The 20,527-nt window shown below is 36.7% G+C and overlaps 1 protein-coding gene and 1 long non-coding RNA gene across 4 annotated transcripts; one reads left to right on the forward strand and one right to left on the reverse strand.

Annotated features, from left to right (window-relative positions):
• Window positions 1-568: 568 nt before the first annotated feature.
• Window positions 569-16,886, reverse strand: LOC120069511 (SWIB/MDM2 domain superfamily protein). 3 transcript variants are annotated; one of them, XM_090317626.1, is made up of 3 exons: window positions 16,410-16,886; window positions 15,268-15,395; window positions 569-807 (listed from the first exon to the last, which is right to left on the reverse strand). In XM_090317626.1, exons 1-2 carry the CDS (start codon window positions 16,749-16,751, stop codon window positions 15,273-15,275), a joined length of 465 nt encoding a protein of 154 aa, XP_090173752.1. In that variant the 5' UTR covers window positions 16,752-16,886; the 3' UTR covers window positions 569-807; window positions 15,268-15,272. The 3 variants fall into 3 exon arrangements, with proteins under 3 accessions (XP_090173752.1, XP_038877226.1, XP_038877222.1); XM_039021298.2 differs by lacking the exon at window positions 569-807 and adding an exon at window positions 12,593-13,270; XM_039021294.2 differs by lacking the exon at window positions 569-807 and having other exon boundaries at window positions 15,155-15,395; window positions 16,410-16,885.
• On the forward strand, window positions 7,963-8,904 carry LOC150038176 (uncharacterized). Its single transcript, XR_016531996.1, has 2 exons — window positions 7,963-8,162; window positions 8,275-8,904. It is a non-coding gene; the product is annotated as an uncharacterized LOC150038176 (long non-coding RNA).
• Window positions 16,887-20,527: the final 3,641 nt, after the last annotated feature.

Raw genomic sequence — 20,527 nt, forward strand, 5'->3', positions numbered from 1 at the left:
CATAGCTTTAAATACTACTTTGATAAAAGAAAAAATGAAAAAGTTCTATGTTTTATTTCAATTTAGTTCGTAGGTCTGAGTTCATATATCTGTATTTGGATGCAAAGTTATTTGGTTGAGTTAATATATCTGACATGTCTGTATTCGAGATATAGAGTTTTATTTGGTCTGAGTTAATATGTTTGTGTTTGGGTGCAGAGTTGAGTTCACATGTGTAGATATCTAATCTAGCTTTTTAAATTCTAAATAATATGCTTTTATTATTACTATTTTTGTTTTGAAATTTTTTATTAAATAATTCTACTTATATTTGTTTGAATAAAATGTGGATTGGAATTTTTCTTTTAATTTTTAAAACTTTTATTTCTTTCTTTCTTTCTTTTTTGGGCAATGAACAACAATTAACCCATTACTTTTGTGGTAGAAATATGGTTAAATAAAATGTCACACCCTGCCCCAAACCACACTCTTAGCCTAGAGAAGAGCGTGACTGCAACAGTTATCAACCCTTTGGCTGACACTTACTGCCTAAAAACTCTTGTGGAATAACTCTGATACCAAAATATAATTTATATGCAACGGAATTTTTTTAGGCCCACAATTTATTAATTGAGAAACATAACATATTTACAGTCATTACAACACTAAATTACAAGCCCCGAAACCCATAAACCCTAGTCCCTATATGAACAACAGTAACATGTGTACAATATTAACAGTAACCACCTAAATAGTCGAGTTACACATCTCTTATTCCTTTAGTGGCAGAGCAGATGCAGAGTTATCTTCAGAGGATTTGACCGCTACCTAGGGGGGAGGGGAGACAAAACATTTGAAAATGGGGTGAGCTTACGCCTAGTGAGTGACCCAGAAAACATAATTGATTCTCATGCAAAATTTCAGTAAAGTGTTTAACTGAAATATAAGCTTCTACAGTACTTGTACCGTAGCATAAACATTTTCCAAGCATAAAATGTATAAAGTTGTTTTAGTCATAAAACAGTAAAATCGTTTCTCAGTTCAAAGTATCCCACTATGGGTAAAATGATCCCAACACCAACTGCTAGTCAAGAAAGAACCCTTTTGCTCAATCTCTGACTCTAATTACCTGTGGCCACACTAAGTACCGTCACACATTAGGTACCTCTGCTCAGATACCTTCTCAAATGTCCTTCAGTATCGAGCTACTAGGATACCTTCTCAACCGTCCTTCAGTATCTTGTTGGCTTGGTACCTTCTCAACCATCCTTCAGTACCAATAGATACCTTCTCAAATGTCTTTCAGCATCTAGTTGGGCGGATACCTTCTCAAATGTCCTTCGGTATCGCGTTTTAAGTAAAACTAGTCATAAATGACTTTCTCTTTAAAGCATGTAAAGTATAACACATATAAAAACATGGCTTTAAAGGCACTAACGCATGTTGAACATAATTAACACATATAAATCGTTTTTCAAAAATTTCTCACACATGCATGCGTTCAAAACACAGCTTGCTTAGAAATCACTTTGTAAAACTAGTAGGCATGAGAATATTCTTCTTTAAAACATGCTTTCTATAACACGTTGTAATAAAAAAATTTAAACAAAATGTTTTAGTCAAAACATTTTAGCCACTCACCTCGATTTCTTAGGAGCTTTTCACTCTAGTAGCTCTTCGGGCTCCCTTTTCACCCCTAGAATATAGATTCAATTTACAGCTTATATTACTCATAATTCTGGACCTTGTTTTGAAATACTTCCTTCTACAAACATGTTCTAAAACGTCTTAGAAAGCTTATCCAAAAATTTGAGCTCATAACTCCTCGTGGTTTGGCCGGAATCGCAGAATCTTCAAGACTAGCCCAAACTGATCCGACAGCCTCACCCTTCTGTATTCTTTTCAATTTCCAGCCTGATTACTTTGAGCTTTTCCTCCGACAGCCCACTCTGAAAACTAGACTTTCAGAGCTTTCATGTGGCTTTGAAATCGCTCCAAACGCACGAGTAGATTGGGAGAATTCTTCGTCCCAAGTTAATGCATCCTCCTCAAACCTCACTGTCCAATGCGTCCACTATGACTAACGCATGGATTTGGCTCCAACGCATGGTTTGCTTCACTCTCCCTCTCTTTTTATGGTATTTGTGAGTTTTTTGATCTAAAAATGAAGTCTCAAGGCTCTATTTATAGGCGTCCAAATCTCCTCCGGAGTTGACACCACCTACTTGGCTGCATGGCCAAGTGTCTCCTCCCCACCTCATCAACGCAATGTTGTGGTCATCACAAGCTAAGTGTCCTCTTCTCATCTTGCCAACGCATGGGTCTCCAATCTGATGCCACCACCTCAAAGTCTTAATGCTTAAGGCTTTCCTCTCACGAAGACACATGGTTTTGATGATGTTTTCTAAGTGACCTCACCCTTGTATGCGTCCAACTTTTTGTTGCTCAACGCCTAATCCATAAGCAACGCATGGCCTCTACTCAACGCATAGCAAGTCATAACAATTCAACTTAGCCATCTCAAGGAGTTATCCATCATCAACGCATAGGGTGACCATCCATCCCTCGACGCATGGCTCACTTGCACGGCTTGCTTGGCATGGGCACATGATGCTGGCCACCAACACATAGGCGCGCTGCATAGGTTAGTCGTTCACGCATGGGTATGCTTGACTGCTCGACGCATGGGCGTGCTTGGCCGCATGGACTGCGCGCGGCGCCTGGATGCTTGGCTGGGTGAATGGGCGCATGGGCGTGCTGCTTCGACACATGGGCATGTGGCGCTCATTTGGCCATCACTCGCTTGCTCGCACGGCTGCATGGGCGCAAGGCATAGGTTGCGCGCTTGGCTACACGGCAGGCCATCTCGACGCATGGCATGGTTGCTCGGCTGGGGCGCTCAACGCCTGGGGCGTGGGGCATGGCTGCTTGGCAGTGCGCGCAACGCACAGACACATCCCCTCGACGGCGCGCTCAGCGCACGGGCGTGCCCACTCGATGCATGGCCTAGGCGTCCGACCGAGGCTGCTCGACTCATTGGCCTACCTTTCTCGCCTACCCGTGTGCCTTCCAACGCATCATCCTTTTTTCCTTCTTCAGCCACATGCCTTCACCTTCAACGCATCACACCATCCTTCCAACGCATCACACACAAATTTCTCATACTTAGCCAAATTTTCCAAATTTTTCCTAAAATCCAAACTTCCAACTTTTCCTCTTTTCTTCACATTTTCCACTCTTTTCTCTACCATTCCATACTAGACTCCACATCAACCTACTTATCACACAAATTTCAATAGGGAACACACTTAAGTAGAGAAATTAGGATTCGAGGTTCACATAAAATGAGAAACCAAAGAGAAATCAAAACTTTTTACTATGTCATGATTTTTTTTTTAATTAAATCTCCCACATCATATCAACTGCTAATGAAATGTCACTAAATTTCTTCAACAATTTCACTTTCAATTCCTCTAAATTTGGAGGATCATCAAAAAAAATATCTATTTTAAAATTTTCATTTTATGATTTTTTTTTTTTTTGTTATATGTTACATACTTTTCAACTACATATATACTTTCATCTAAGTAATCTTAACACTCATTTGGTATGTGAATTCAATTAAATGAAAATATTTTTTTACAATTTTTTTTACGTATAAATATTGCATTTAGTGTAGACAAAATAATATTTTTTATATAATCAACAACCCTACAACATACTTTAATAGTCATTAATCTTATAGTAGTCAGAAGTGGTTGTCGAAGTTGATTATCAAAGATAATTTTTACTACAGTTTGTAGTTAGAGGTGGTTGTTGGAGCCTGAGCTTGGTCACATGAAGGTGATATTGGAGTTGGTTGTCAAAGTTTGTCATCGGAGGTGATTTTCGAATCCTAGAGTTGGTCGGGTGAAAGTGGTTGTCGAAGTTGATCATCGAAGATAATTTTCGCCAGAGATTGTAGTCAGAGGTGGTTGTCGGAGCCTGAAGTTAGTCGCATGGAGATGGTATTAGAGTTGGTTGTCGGAGTTTGTTGCCAGAGGTGGTTGTCGAAGCCCCGAGTTAGCCGTCGGAGTTGCTTGCTCAAGGGTGGTCATCGAATGTGATTTTCATCGGAGTTTTGTAGTTGAAAGTGGTTGTCGGAGTCTATGAAGGTGGTTGTCGGAGTCAATTGGTCATCGGTGTTGGGTCATCGGAGGTGGCTATCGGAGCCCGAATTTTGTCACTGGAATTTTCATCGGAGGTGGTTTTCAGAGTTCATAGTTTGTCATCAAAGTTTTCATCGAATGTGGTTGTTGGAGCATAGAGTTAGTTCCTGAAGTGTGACAATGGCCAATGGATGGAGCCATTGAAAATATTGGAAGAACGGAGAGTTGGGGGTGAGTTGGGGTGAGTTTGTATATACCAACTTAACTCAACTCATGTTGATGAGCCAAAAACCCACTAAGATTTAAATATTGTTTCAATTTGGTCATCGGTTTCAAGATTTTACATTTTTACTCCAATTGTTCATTAAACGTTCACTTTCAATCAATGACGTCAAATTCTATTAAAATAATTAAAAATAATTATGAAATAAAATTTTAAATTTAATTTTAAAAGTGATAAAATAGTGAAACTTAAATAATTATAATTCTTTTAACGATTTTTAATTTATTAACCTAAATTAACTCTAAGGACGAAAGTGAGAATTTAGCAAAAAAAAATCGAGGTTAAAAGTGTAAATCTTGAAACATATGGACCAAAATTGAACCAAAACTCAAATGTCAAAGGTAAAATGGTAGCACTTTGAAACTTAGGGACTAAATTAAAATCAAACTAAAAACTTAAGGACTAAATGTGTAACAATTTGAAACCTAGAGACTAAATAGAAACTAGACCCAAAACCTAGTGACTGAAAAGATATTTTTCCCCCAAAAAATAATTTGTGTTGGTTCATTTTGATCACTATACTTTTACCTACACTTTCACAATAAAAATATATTTATCATAAGCATATAAGCCAGTTACAAGATATGATATATATATTTTGGGAAAATTGCAAAAATTATCCCTCAAGTATGGTGGTAGTTGCTATTATACCCTTAAACTTTTAATTCTTAAAAATTGAACCCTCAAAATTATATAAATGTTAAAATTGGGTTAAATTATACCTTTAAATTGTTGAAGAAATTGGCACAAAAGGAAGAGAAACAATCTCTTTGGAAGAAATAAACTTTTATTAAAAATATACAAGGATAAAAACTTAGAAATTACTTTTTCACTCTCAAGACACTCACTCACTTTTCTACACTAGCTCTCTAGCTTTACTTGGCACGCATATAGAGTTATATCTCCTATTTATAGGCATGAGATCCTTGGACTACAAGAAATAGGATTTTTCTAGACTTTTCTTAGATTTAACTAATTCTAGATAATTCTATGAGATTATTTTTATCTAAAGGAATTCTAGAATTCCTTGGAGCCTATTAAGAGAGCTCACTAAAGCAAATATCTTAGAATGTTTTTCATTATGTATCTTATATTGTTTTAAACTAATTAATTTGTTGTGAAGTTTGTTAATCGGTTTTTGATATTGTTTATTTCTTTTCATAGTGTACCATCTATATAAGACCAATGTGTTGATCACTTCATCAATAATAAAGTTTGAATTCATTTGTAATCATCCCTATTGTTTAAAAACTCTTTATGGTATAAGAGTATTGAAGTCTAACTACGAGAATTCTAGGCATTTTTTTTTCGGCAATGGATTCTCCATCCAGGGATCACTCTTCTACCGAAACAATTTCCTCTTCAATTCCGCTCAAAGTAATCAATCCAGCTAGAAAAATCACCACTGTGAAGCTAGATGAAAGTAATTGTCTCTCCTGGAAACTCTAAATTACCACAACTTTGAGAGGTTATGACTTGAGAAGTTCATAGATCAAGAAAGTTCTGCTCCATCAAAGTTCATTACTAGTGAATCTGCATTTTCTTCAACAAGAACACCGAATCCTGAATATGTTTTATGGGTAAGACAAAATAGTATTATTGTTTCTTGGCTTCTTGGGGCTATGACAAAAGATATTCTCTATGAAATATTAGATTGTTCAACATCTTTAGAAGTCTGGAATGTACTAAATGCAAGATTTTCTTCTCGCGATATGATTGGAGTTCTTAATTTCAAAAGGGAAATTAGAAGCAATGAAAATGAGGAATATGAAATTGGAGGAATATTTCCAGAAAATCAATTCCCTAGTCGATTCCTTGAAAGCAGCCGGAAGAAGAATATCTCATGAAGATCATGTTATGCATATTTTGGCTGGATTGGGTCCGGTATGATTTCACTGTATCTATAATCACTGATAAAGACGAATACTCTTCTCTACGAATAATTTATTCTCAATTTTTGGCTCAAGAAAATCGAAATGAAAGACACAACTCGATAAACGTGGATGGATCAATGCCTTTAGTCAACTTGACCACATAAAATCAATCGAACCAGACACATTCTTCTACTTATCCATCGAACAACAATGATAATAACATACACGGCAAGAATCAGAATGCCAAGCAAACAAATGCTTCTAGGATAACAATGGAAAATCTCAGTGCCAGATATGTGGAAATTCGGACATACAACTTTAAAGTGTCATCTTCTTCTTGAAAAATGGTTTCACGGACCAACCTCAAACTAAATGAGCCCCGTTCGCAAAACCGTCTGGCATACGACTTTTTTTCATCGTTTCTAACCCCTTGATTTATTTTCGCGTTTTCACCTGCCGAAAAGTTCTTGTTAAAAAATTGGGCCCTGGAAAACCCTGACGGGCCCGATAGCCATTTGGGGCACCAAATGCGCTCTATTGGCAAAGCCGTTGAGCGCACAAATTTTTATCGTTTTTAATCCCTAGGTCCATTTTCACGTTTTCACCCGACGGAAAGTTTTGCACACAAAAATTAGGCCCCGGGGGAGCCCTGCCGGGCCCGATAGTCATTTGGGGCGTTAAATGACTCTCGTTCATAAAATTGTCTGGCACTGGCTTTTTTTCATCGTTCTTAACTCTTACATCCGTTTTTGCGTTTTCACCCGCCGAAAGTTCGCGCACAAAAATTGCGCCCTGAGGCAGCCCCGCCGGGTCCGATAGCTATTTGGGGCACTAAATGAGCTTCGTTTGCAAAATCGTTTAGCGCACGACTTTTTTCATCGTTCTTAACCCTTGGGTCCATTTTCGCGTTTTCGCTCGCTGGAAAGTTTGTCCACAAAAATTGGGTCCCGGGGCAGCCCCCGACCCGATAGTCATTTGGGGCACCAAATGAGCTTTGTTCGTAAAATAGTTTGGCGCATGACTTTTTTCATCATTCTTAACCCCTGCGTCCATTTGTGCGTTTTCGCCCAGCGAAAAGTTTGCGCACAAAAATTAAGCCCCAGGGCAGCCCCGACGAACTTGATAGCCATTTAGGGACCCATGTAAGCCCTTATTCCTTTTTCTCTTGTTTATGCTTAGCTTCAACCTAATAAGTGAGCTTATGTACCTAAATGAATAACTTGGATTGTATGACCTAAGAAAGTTCTAATTTTAAGTGTTGGAATGAAAGTTGGAAATTACTTAACAAATGCAAGTTCTTTTAGAAATGTATTAATACATGTTATTATTGGAACAATTTTTCATGATTGGGCACTTGTATAGTGAACATGATTTGTTATTGGCTAAGGGTTACAAGGAAATAAAGAACAAAATTTTTAGGAAATGCAAGTTAGCCGAGGGCATTGGAGTTGTTTGTTTTTTTTAAAAAAATATTATTGGATTAATTTGCTAAAATCTAAAATTAATTTAACTTGATAAGTCTTGTAAGGCTACAAAGGATAAGGATAATAAAGAAAAAATCACGTAGTAGGGCAAACAAGTAGCTGGGTGGAGGACTTTGATTGGAGGAAAAAGTGTGCAGCTTCGGCCAGAAATTTAGGGTCTAAAGAATATGATGGTTCTCCCAAAATACTTGAGCAAAAGCTTCCATATTTAAACCAGATTAAAGCTTATTGAGCTGTGAGTCTATTCTAGGGCTGTTCGAGAGATTTGGGATCGGAAAATTGAAGAAATCCTGAAAATAGTGAAGGTTGCCCGGAAAATTGGAAAATCCGAGTAAGGTGTAGTCCAGGAGAGATTCTGAGCTTTGGAATACGATTTAAGAGCTGTAATTTTGAGGTTAGTTAGCTTAAAGGTTTATTAACATATTTCATGAAGGAAGTATGTGCAAATTTTCACTTTAAGTTGGGTGAAAAGTTAGTTAAAGTGAAACCAGTATTTTCTCGAACAGGGTAGCAGCAGGCCAGCCACCCCCCCTAAGGCTGCCAGCCCCACCAATGCGCCTCCTTCCGTGCCAGCGCCCCTCAGCATGCCTCAGCCCGTTCAGCCCTGCCCACCCATGGCCAGCCTCACCCACCCACACCCACAGCCCGCGCCCATGCCCATTTTCTAGTGCCCAATTGCTTGTTTTTTTTACATTTTTGGTGTTGGTGGGCATTTTTTAATCCCAATTAAGATTTTCTTGATATTTTGACCCTAGAATGAATACTTTGGGATTAAAAACAGAATTTTGGGCCATTCTGGATAATGTGAAGAAAATGGACTTAAGGAGCAAAATGTGAATGCTTAGGTGTTAAAATGAGTTCAAGTGGTTGCATTGATCACTATGGGCTGTTTTTGATTGATTTGACCACTTAGGACTTTATTTCAGGTCAAATTGAGGTTGGAAAGGCTTACAACCCAAGGAGCTCGTGCCATTGATAGTGAGTGGTTTATTTTCAAATGTTTTGTTATAGAAAGTGTTTCCATTGTGTCTAAACTTTGTTCATGGTCTGTATATAACAAGAGATAGAAAGTTTATGAAACTTGTTTGTGGATATCGTAATATGGAATATACTGAATGGAAATTAAATGTACTAAAGGATTATTGTGTAACTGTTCAGATTTAAGCACAGGTTAAGTTGGTTAGTAAGATGCTAAATGTCATCGGGGGAGGTGATGTTTAGCATCTTCACGCCTCTTTCTAGATTAGGTGGGTAATCTGGGAGGGGGTGTGACAACCCAAATGAGCTTCGCTTGCAAAGCTATTTGTTGCACGACATTTTGTCATAGTTCTTAACCTCTGGGTCCGTTTTCACATTTTCGCACACCAAAAGTTCGCACACAAAAATTGGGCCCCAGGGTAGTCCCGTGGGGCCCAATAGCCATTTGGGTACCAAATGAGCTCCGTTCGTAAAACCGTTTGACGCACGACTTTCTTTATCATTCTTAACCCCCAGGTCTATTTTTGCGCTTTCGTCCGACGAAACGTTCGTGCACAAAAATTAGGCCCCGAGTTAGCTCCGTCGGGCTTGATAGCCATTTGAGCACCAAATGAGCTCTATTCGCAAAATAGTTTGGCGCATGACTTTTTTTCATCGTTCTTAACCACTGTGGTCATTTTTGCGTTTTTGCTTGGCGAAAAGTTCGCGCATAAAAATTAAGCCCCAGGCCAACCCCCGCTGAACCCAATTGCCATTTGGGGACCCAAATGAGCTCCGTTCGCAAAATCTTCTGTCACTCGACTTTTGTCATCATTCTTAACCCCTGGGTCCGGTTTTGCGTTTTCACCTGCCGAAAAGTCCGCGCACAAAAATTGGGCCTGATAACCATTTGGGTCACCAAATGAGCTTCGTTTGCAAAACCGTCTACCGCACGACTTTTTTTCATCGTTCTTAACCTCTGGGTCTATTTTCGCGTTTTCACCCGTCGGAAAGTTCGGGCACAAAAGTTGGGTTTGGGGCAGCCCCGCTAGGCCCGATAGCCATTTGGGGCACCAAATGAGCTCCATTCGCAAAACCGTATGGAGTACAAATTTTTTTCATCATTCTTAACCCCTGAGTCCATTTTCTCGTTTTCGCCCGCCGAAAAGTTCGCGCACAAAAATTGAGCCTGGGCAGCCTCGCCAGGCCCCATAGCCATTTGGGGCACCAAATGAGGTCCGTTCGTAAAACCATATGGTGCACAAATTTTTTTCCATCATTCTTAACCCCTAAGTCCGTTTTCGCATTTTCGCCCGAAGGAAAATTTGCACACAAAAATTAGGCCCCAAGACGGCCCCGCTGGGCCCGATAGCCATTTGGGGCACCAAATGAGCTTCGTTCACAAAATCTTCTGTCGTGTGGCTTTTTTCATCGTTTTTAACCTCTGATTCCGTTTTCACATTTTCGCTCGAAGGAAAATTCGAACACAAAAATTGGGCCACGAGGCAGCCCCGTCGGGCCCGATAGCCATTTGGGGCACCAAACGAGCTTCGTTAGCAAAACCGTCTAGCGCACGACTTTTTTTCATTATTCTTAACCTTTGAGCCCATTTTCGCTTTTTCGCCCGATGGAAAGTTCGCGCACAAAAATTGGGCCCTAAGGAAGCCTTGCTGGGCCTGATAGCCATTTGGGGACCAAATGAGCTCCGTTCGCAAAACCATCTAGTGCACGGCTTTTTTCATCATTCTTAACCCTTAGGTCTGTTTTCACCCAACAGAAAGTTCGTGCACAAAAATTGGGCCCCGGGTCATCCCCATCGAGCCCGATACCTATTTGGGGCACCAAATGAGCTCCATTCACAAAACCTCTAGTGCACGACTTTTTTTCATCGTTCTTAACCCCAGGGCGTTTTCGTGTTTTCGCTCGGCAGAAAGTTCGTGCACAAAAATTGGGCCCTAGAGCAGCCCCGCAGGGCCCGATAGCCATTTGGGGCACCAAATGAGCTTCGTTCGCAAAACTGTTTGCTAAAGCTAACTTGTTAGAATTTTTTTTTTTTTTTTTTTTTTGTGAAGTCTATTAATCATTTGCTGATATTGTTTATTTCTTTTCACATTGTGTTATCTATATAAGGCAATTGTGTTGATCACTTGAAGAGACCATTCCACCTTTTTTCCTAATTGTGAGCAACAATAGGATTGAATGATGCTGCCATAAAAATAATATGCATGGTAACTTACTAAGTCGTCAATTTGATGCCATAAAAAAAAAGTTAGCATTCAAAATATTTTAGACACCATTAATCTTGGTAAGATAGTATTGTCTACCTCTTAACTTATTGTAATATAGTAAAAGTTAATCCTTTTAGAGGTAGTAGTAGCTGTTCGCATGAGGTTTCCAAAGAAACTTGTTTCGTGAAGTTGAACTTGAGTTTGTGTTGGTGTAGATGTTGATTTGATGCATTGTGACTCGATCTCTAACACTTGATTCTCTAATTCTCTCTCAGTTGCATGCATGTGTTTAATTTGAAGGAGAAGAGCGCGTGACATTCTTGAAGTCACGCATTCTTGAAGTCGAAATCTTGGAAGAGTCTTTGTATCTTCAAGGAGTGTGCAGCTTCAGGAGTCTAGGAGTCTTTTAATTGTTGGTGAATTCTCTCTGGGCTCTCTGGATTATAGAATTGTTGAACCCTACTAATGAACCTGATGTGTGGAAAATTGAGAGTAAATATGTGTTCATCTTATGATATGTGTTTGTTCTCCATGCATCAATGGTCATGCTTGGACTAAGGGATATGCAATATGCGTTTAGGAATATATACAATGACCATGTGTTCCCATCACAAGTTTTCTTACTCTCTCGCCAAGTATAACGAGATTGCAAGTTTCTCAGGGTGATTCGAGGTCGAACTCAGGGACTTGTAGCCAAATGTTATGAAGTAATGTGTTTGCGGCGAAGAATAAAAGAATAATGAAGTTGACTATGTGCTACTCCAAGTTTAAGGACTATGTGCTATTCCTACTCCTAACTAAATAGATTAAGCAATGGAAGTATGACTGTGAGAGTTGGTAGAGACACAGCAACTGTTAACGCGTAATAAGATACATAGAAAAATAGATAAAATGGTGGAGGGGATGACTTCACCGCATCAATAAGCTTGATCGCAAGGGTAACCCTAGCTAGCACAAGTTATGCGATCATACTATACACAATTGTCTAGGACGCATGCGATGCACATGTGAAAATGTCAATAGGACTTATGTCTAAGTCTCTATTCTTGCTTATGCAAGCTAACTCACATAAAACAAGGCGACCGCATACCACCATATCCTACTTCTGGGCACATGCGATGTGACCGCATACTATCATATCCTATCTATAGGGCGCATGCGCTATATAATAGCAAATAGAACTTATTCCTAAGCCTTTACTTTTGCTCATGTGATCTAATCTGACTCTCTCAAGCCTAGATTTGGTTTTTAGACTACTCTCTCAAGTATGTCCAAATGATAAATGATGCACTCATAAGACAAGATGATCACATAAAACATGGTTGACATAAGATTATTCCTATCTCTAGGAACACTGCTTACTTTGCTCAGTGAGTTCCACTACTTACCCTCTCAGGCAGTTAGTCGTCGCTGATCAGCTCATAGACAAGCATTGCGACCACTCATAGACAAGCGATGCTACAGCCTCACACTAAGCAAAGAGGATTTGCTAACTATACTCGTGCAACGCACACCTCTCAATGGTTTGCTACATGTTTCATATGTCTATGTCACATGATTAAATATGCGATACTCTAGCAATCTTACTTAGTCGTTGCAATGAAAGTAAAGGATGATAAAGAAGAGGTAAATAAAGATGGAATCGAAGGAAATCAAGAGATGCATTGATTACAAAATGTATTAATGTCTTAAGCCAAAATGTAATACAATACAGAGATAGAAGAGAGATAGAGGGCCAAATGTAAGCAATGTCTTGCTTCCATCAGATGTGTGTCAAGGCTGCCGGTGGTGCCATGGATGGGCAGTGGAGTAGTCTCTTTCGAGATCTATCTCCGGCGAAGCTTCGGTCGTCACTCGGAATGGTTGGAGGAATGAAGAATTCTCAAAGAATGTCTTCTCACACTTCGTCTGTGATCACAAGGATCTGCCCTAAGGCAGAAGCTCGGATCCTTTGAAGTTGGGCTCTAAGGCTCTATTTATAGATCATAATCGCTGACAACATTAATGATCCTGTTCTGAATCTCTACTATTAACGACATGATGGACCTGCTCTGAATCTCTGCTACTAATAGCGTGGTAGGTGAAATGTCAACATCATCTTTTGATACTCCCAAGGTATGCGTTCATGCTTGGCTTCCGAAGTACCATCGCATTCCACCTCCCTTGCATTCATCCCTCTATTATGGTTATTACTCTGTAGCCGCAACCTTTATGCGATGGACGTATGCAATTAATGGCCGCAACATCCAAGCAACGAACGTATGTGATCGCCTTTGCAATGGTGGGATTCATTACATGCGATCGATTCCTGCGATAGCTACAAAAATAGACATTTGGACGCGGAATAACGCATAATATTGGGTTAGCCGAGATGTTCAATGTTGATCGACGCAAACTCACTTTGCACATGAATTCTTAGTATAATTACCGCATATTCTACTTGTTAGCCCTCATAATTCTAAATAAAAGGCTTATAATAACTTACATTTCTACCAGTTATTAAAACCCTATTTATAGAGTTCTCTGTTGGGCTTCGTGGGCTTAGGCTTGATTGATCCATAGACCTGACCCTTGGACCTAAGTAGTTGAATTTGGGTTTGATTTAATATTTGGGTTAAATTCAACCAATTTTCTAAGCTTAGCTGGATTTAGTCCAAATATTAAATTGAACCAAATTAGTTTCATCTGAATCAATGATCATGATTAAAACATGAGGCATTATCAGAACTTGTCTTCAATTTCAACAAATTTTCTCTTTCAACAATATCTATATATGCTAACTAGTTGTTAGATATAATAAAAGACATTGATTTTAAGTCTCAAAAGTGATCGAACATTTCAATGTTCGAATTAATTTTAAGATTTATGGAAAGTAAATGAATATTAAAGAATTATATGTTGATAATGATATTTCATCCATGGATATGGTTTGAACTTGAAATAAAATAAATGGGAAAAAAAGTCTTCAGACTTGTGAAGAAAATAAAAGCCTTCACAAATAAAAGCCATCTAATTTGGTGTTATCTTTATTTTACAAAATGCTCTACCAATGACGTAGGATATATTTGAAATATATTTTCAAATATTTAATTTAAAAAAATAATTTATTTTAGAAAAAATATTAAAATTGTTAAAAATAATATTTTTAAGTTTTTACGTTACAAAACTAGCACTCTTTTTAAAAATTTCTTAGAATAGTTTTTCTTGATCCATTTCGCACAAGTTTAACCACCGAGATTTAATTTAAAAAATAAATTTTTTTCTACTCTTCCCGAATCTTATTACTTTTCAAATTTTCTCCAAATACAACCATTTTACTAAATATTATATCGAATTATTCATAATTTTCCAAATCTTCAGTATAACTTGTGTTTTTCATAATTGTATGAATTTCCAAAATTCAAAATGGATTTTTCAATTATTAAAATAGATTTTCCAAATCGATTCAATATGATTACACTGTCATTATTAAATTTTTTAAAAGGTCAATTTTTGCAAAAAAATTGGATAAAATTTGAGATATATATCGAATCTCGATATTAATCTTGCTCGAGATTCTACCGAGAAAACTCAAATATATCAGACTTTGATGCTAATTATGTCTACATTTCACCAAAAAAAAAAAAAAAAACCCAAATATATAGAATCTAAATGTTACTTTGCCCGAGATTAGCACCAAAATCCCCATAATTCAAGAATTTCTAAATTGATCTATTGATTATCTAAATGATTTACCAATTATTTTTTCAAATTTCTCCAAACTATTTGGTAGTGTAATTTTTTTAGTTTTGGAAAGATTTGAAAAGATTACACAACATTTGAAAAGATTAGCAAATCTCAAGGTAATTCTAATATGTACCAAGAAAGCTTAAAACAATTGATAAATTAGAAAATATATATATATATATTTAACAAAATCTCTATGGCCGATCTCAGGTGAGATGAAACGAGAAAAACTATTCTAATAATTTTTCAAAAAACGTTGGTTTTGTAAAGTGAAAACTTAAATGTGTTATTACTAACAATTTTCAAGAAATTGAAGTGTTTGGCAACCACACAAAATAATTTTTCATGATTTTAATCCGTTTTTATCAAAAGTATTTAAATAAAAATGAGTTTTTTTTTTTTTTTACAAAACAAATTTTCCTCAATTCAATCCAAACCGACCTTTACTAGACATCACATTGGAGTAAAACCCATCTGAAAGAAGTTCATCAATATTGACTAAAAAACATGAGCCAAACAAGAGTATCAACAACCAAAAGGATTAGGAAAGCAAGTCAGAATATGGATTGGAAGTTGATCTCTCATCACCTGCATCAGTTCTTCACAAAATGGTGAGCGAGCAATTTTCCGATCTCTAAGAAACCGACCTTTTCCCTTCCTTCAAATATGGCTTTAAGTTTATCGTCGCAGTAGATCTCTCTTTTGTTAGCAGGATTCTGCAGGCAAAGAAAATGAAATATGGATCACAGAAACACCTTCATTATCAACTAAAAATACAATACAGTGCTCTTTAGAAGCTGTTTGTCTTTTCTTTGAAAACTATGGGCACTTGCGTGCAGCTCAACAAATTCCACCAGACAACCCTTACAATATTCATTAATCATACGGAAGAAACTTGAATGATATATAATATGTTCAAGGTCCTTTTTTTAGACTGTCATTGAGAAAAACGAAAGAACCTACAAGAGCATACAAGAGCATACAGAAAACAAAACCCACAAAAGTGAGTCCACAACTAACTACATGAATGAACTCCAAACCAAATGAATATTATCTTCAAGCTTATGTTAACTCTGGCCAGGGATCAGTACCATATAACAGAAGATTTCATTGAAAACAGCTTCATGGGCAATTTACCAAGTCTAACCCCAAGAGAAATTGGCCATGACACAATTTAGACAAGCTCCAACTAGAACTCAAAGACACAGTTGTTCAACCTATAGAACAGATCCTGTTCAAGTAAGGTCATTCTAACACTGTAAGAACTAACAAGTACCTCCCATAAAGATTTCATCTCTTTTTAGAGGTAATAGTGTCTATTAAGAGATGCAATTTCTTTCAAAGCTGGATGTGCATTTTAGCCTATTTGCAAGCCCATTTTTCTATACCACTGAAAATTTGCCAGTTCGTGAGCCATAATCTTCCTACATTCTAAGAAATTGCTACGAACTCTTAAACCGGGACAAGACAGAGACCCATTTCCCGTAGAAGCATACGAGTTCCTAAACGTACTTGCAGCATGTGGGAAAAGACGAGGGAAGCAGTGGAAACTAGTTTCTTTACTTAAGATAAAAATTCTCTTAATATGGACTCCTAAATGAATAGACCGACCAAAGGATTTAGCAAAAATCGCAAACAACACCCAATGCCCTAGAAACCACAATGGTTTTCGCCTACTCAACAGTCTACGAGATCAAACACAAAGATAGCAGTGGAAAGAAACTAGAAACCTGAAGGTTATGGAGCTTGATGTAGGACCAGATTTGCTTGACGGCGTCGATGCGAGAAGCCTCCGACACACCCAAGAAGTTGCTCAACGCAGGAGAAACCTGGGTGACCTTCAGAATCCCCGTCGGTCGAGTTATTTCTCTTTTGATTTTCGGCTTGGGCGTGGCTGAAACATCAGCAGTATCGGAGGTCGGAGGTGTCTTCACCTTGGACTTCGGCTTCGGCTTCGAGGTCGTATTCGATTTGGCAGCGGTGGCGGCAACGGTAGCAGAGGATTTCGACGGAGCTAAGAGAGCTCTGCAGGCCCTGAAAACCCTAATGCCATTGCTGAATCCAGAAGACATTGTAGCTCGCTCGGCTGTTGCAGTCGGTTTCCGGCGGAGGGCTCCGCGAGGAGAAGAGAATCAGGGGGAAACTCGCTGCAAACGAAGTGGCAGCCCGCTCCAGTCCAAACCACAAACGTGACATTTGAACCAAGATTAAAATATTGATGAATTTAGGGATATTTCTACTGGTCACAAAATTTATAAATACATGGTTCCCATTTGATATTTAATTTTTTATTTTTAAAAATCTAAAAAAATTCATTTCACTTCTAGAGATCTTGTTTTGTTATCTACTTTCTATCTATATTTTTTAAATCCAAGTTAAACTTTGAAGACTAAAAAAAATATTCAATTCTGATACTCCGAGAAAGATGCAACTAGAGATGTCCAAACAATCTATGGACGGGGCCTGCAGGGACCGTCCCATTCGGGACTGAAAATCCCCGAATACATGGGAAATGAGGGAGGAAGTGGAGAATTTTTTTCTCCGACCCTGTCCCCACCCCACCCCGATTTTTGTATATAAATTATAAATTTATAATATATATATATATATATATATATTGTAGACTTTGTTAGGATAACTATGGAGATTTAATTATTTAAGTTTAAGATTTTATTACTTTAATTCATTAGATGTCTTAATATTTAAGATATGATGTTTTAATTGTTGAATTTTAATTTATAAAAATTATGAGAATTTAGCATTTTAATTATATCTTTTAAAATTGAATGTGTATTATTGTTTTTATTACCAAAATCAATAATATTTTATTTAAATGAAAGTTGTATTAGATATGTTTAAGGATTTATTGAAAATATATATTTAATTGAAACAAAAAATTGTTAGAAAAAATGATGGTAGGGAAATTTTCCTCGCAGGAAAATTCGCGGGAACGAAGAATAGAATAGGGAGGCGGGGGTGGGGACATAGAGGGCTTCCCCGTCCCCACCTCGCCTAGTGGACATCTCTAAATGCAACTCATGATTAAAAAATGAGATAATATAAGCTTAATTTTCAAAAGCAAAAAATAAAAGAAGATAGCGTTGGCAAATAGAGTCTAAGTTGTCTTTATTCCAAAACTAAATTATGATATTATTTTTTTAGAAAAAATAAATTATGTATATTGTAAAAATAGTATTCTTATTCATATTGGACTAAATAGGTGGTATTTTCTTATGTTTTATGAGTATTAAGAAACATGTATGTATGGATATTTAATATCGACATCGAGTCCTTTAATTTATAGACATATCGACGGATATTTTTATCCTTCATTTAGCTTTCCTCGGTCCATTTGCCCTATAGAAGTTAATTGTTTTCTTTATTAGTGCCTTTTTCTTTTATTTTTAACTACAAATTTTGTGAAGCTATTAATGTTGAAATTTTTCTTAAAAGCTAGATAGTTTTCTTTTTGAAGTTCACAAAGGATAAGAAAAGTAGTTAAAATAAAACTAGCCATTTTTCTAGTCTCCTACAATGTTACTTTATCACTCAACATGAGCATATTAAACTAATGTTCATCCTCACTACGAAGTTAATAATTTGAATTTTCACTTTCAAATCAAAGTTATAAATTTAATTTACGACGTTGATAATATTGATCAACAACAAAGGTCTCAACAAACTGGCCGCTTGTCAAATTCCAACTCTAAAATCCTATGTTAGCAGTTCCATGACGAAGAAACCTCGCAACGGCCTAGAATCTTCAAACCTGATCATACGCTTCCCTCAAAGCATGCAAGTTGGGAATGGAAATAGTTCTTAAGGGCAGTTTGAGGACCTATAATGAAATGAGTTTGGATTATAATGTAATCCAAAACCCATGTTTGAATTGAGCGTCATCCGTCGTATTTGTAATATTAAACTCATTTCGTTCCGATAGTTTTTAATCCAACCCTCTTTCCCACTGTTTTCACATTTCACGATCTCATTTATTTGTTGTTATAGTTTTTTGCTAGCCTAATACATGTAGGCCTTTTATATATTTAGTGGGTCTGTCTTCTTTTCAGCACATTAATTTTGCTTCTTATCAGGTTTGGAATACTCTTTGTAGTCTGCAGGGAAAGAGTATTGTTATTGTTTCTTTTAGGCCCATCTTCAAGCTGTTTGTGAATATGGAAGAAGGAATATTCCTTCACAAATCTGTTACAAAAGGCTGCATGGGATTGGTTGATTGGTTGAGGTTTTTCACCTGAATTCGTTTCTCCTTCCAGGGATAAAGTGGTCCTAGCTGAAGTGTTTCCCCTGATGTTATTAAATGGCCAGTCGCGGAAGCATTCAGGGGAGCATCGATGAAGCAAGTAAGCATGCATCGAGGAAGGGAGTAAGCGTGTAAGTATGTAAGCGAGCAAGCTTTCAGGTAAGCAGTGAGCATCAAGTAAGCGAGCGAGCGTGCAACGAGTAAGGTGCTAGCGAGGATCGAGTATGTGTATGCAACTTTGAAGCATTGGCTATTTAAGTGTTTTCTTCTTGTTGCTGTGATGATCAACTTTGTATTTCCTCTTCCAAAAGGAATTCCTCTGTATTCTTGTAATGAATAATAGTAAAGAAGATTGAAAGACTTTTCACAATGGATGTAAATCTCACCTTGAGATTGAACCATTATAATTTCTGTGTTGTTTGTTCTTTCTCCTCTTCTTCTTTTATTTTCATTCGAGTACTTCTGTTGTTACAACACTGAGAGGTTAGTAAGTATAGCTCAGGGCAACACGTGCCATATCGATTTCTCATGCATTTCAACACTTATCTGATTAACAATAATCTTGATTACATTACAGCTCCCAAACAATCCCTAGTTGTGAGACCAAGTAAGTGGCAAAAACCGTACATGAACCAATTGTATCATTTGAACTTGCCGATGTTGTTTCTTGAGATGACATTGTCATTATTATGGATGCAAAAGTTAACTTTCGTGAAATAAACTAAATTGTCAATATGAGTGTAGCTCAACTGATATAATGTTTGTACTATCCACCTCGAGGTTTCAATTTTCTCACCTCTATACATTATTAAAAGAATAAATTTTTCATTGAAACTAACTTGTAACAACAACATAATAATAAGGATGAAACTTTAGTTTAGGTCAACAAACTCGAAGAAGTGTCTAATATTTCATTAAACTTTAAATTTTATACTAAATAAATTATTGAAATTTTAATTTTGTATCTAATAAATGATTGACCTATCCAAATTTTTTTAAAAAAAATCATGACTAGTACAAAATTAAATTCATAGCTTCCTTAAAAATAAAATTACTTTATATCTAATAAGAATATTAAAATGAGATATTTTCAAATACATTCAAAAGCTATGAGACACAAAATTTAAAGTTAATAAATATTTTAGATATTTTTAAACTTTACGAATCTATAAAACTAAATGTTTTAGGACAAAATATACCTTTGAAACTTCGCACACTAAACAAGAAAATTTCAAGGGTCGTCTATTTTTTGAGAATATAGAATAACTGACATTTTAAGATGTTAAGAATTACAAATATCTAGTATTACCATATGGTATTTTTAAATAAACCACGTTTGTTTTAAAGTATGCGTTTATTTCGTATGATTTATGCTCAGCATTATTTTACATTAATTTAATATAATTTGAACTTATTTAGCATATTCGTTTTATTAATTTGATTCTATTTTTAAATTAATATAATAATTATTATTTTTATATGTTACTTATCTCAATAAAATAATGTATACCAAATTTAAGATTTTTTACCAAATAGATATTAATTTGAATTTGAATATCTTTCTTAAAAAAATAAAAACAACTACGACAT

This window comes from Benincasa hispida, chromosome 1, assembly GCF_027475165.1.
Source record: "Benincasa hispida cultivar pf3 chromosome 1, pf3_genome.v1.1, whole genome shotgun sequence".
NCBI lineage: Eukaryota > Viridiplantae > Streptophyta > Magnoliopsida > Cucurbitales > Cucurbitaceae > Benincasa > Benincasa hispida.

Excerpts from the sequence above, each read along its gene's own strand:
- LOC120069511 (XM_090317626.1), bottom strand. The coding sequence starts at position 16,751 with ATGTCTTCTGGATTCAGCAATGGCATTAGGGTTTTCAGGGCCTGCAGA. Across the intron at positions 15,396-16,409 it reads TCAAGCTCCATAACCTTCAG|AATCCTGCTAACAAAAGAGA; the intron begins GTTTCTAGTTTC and ends CTTTGCCTGCAG.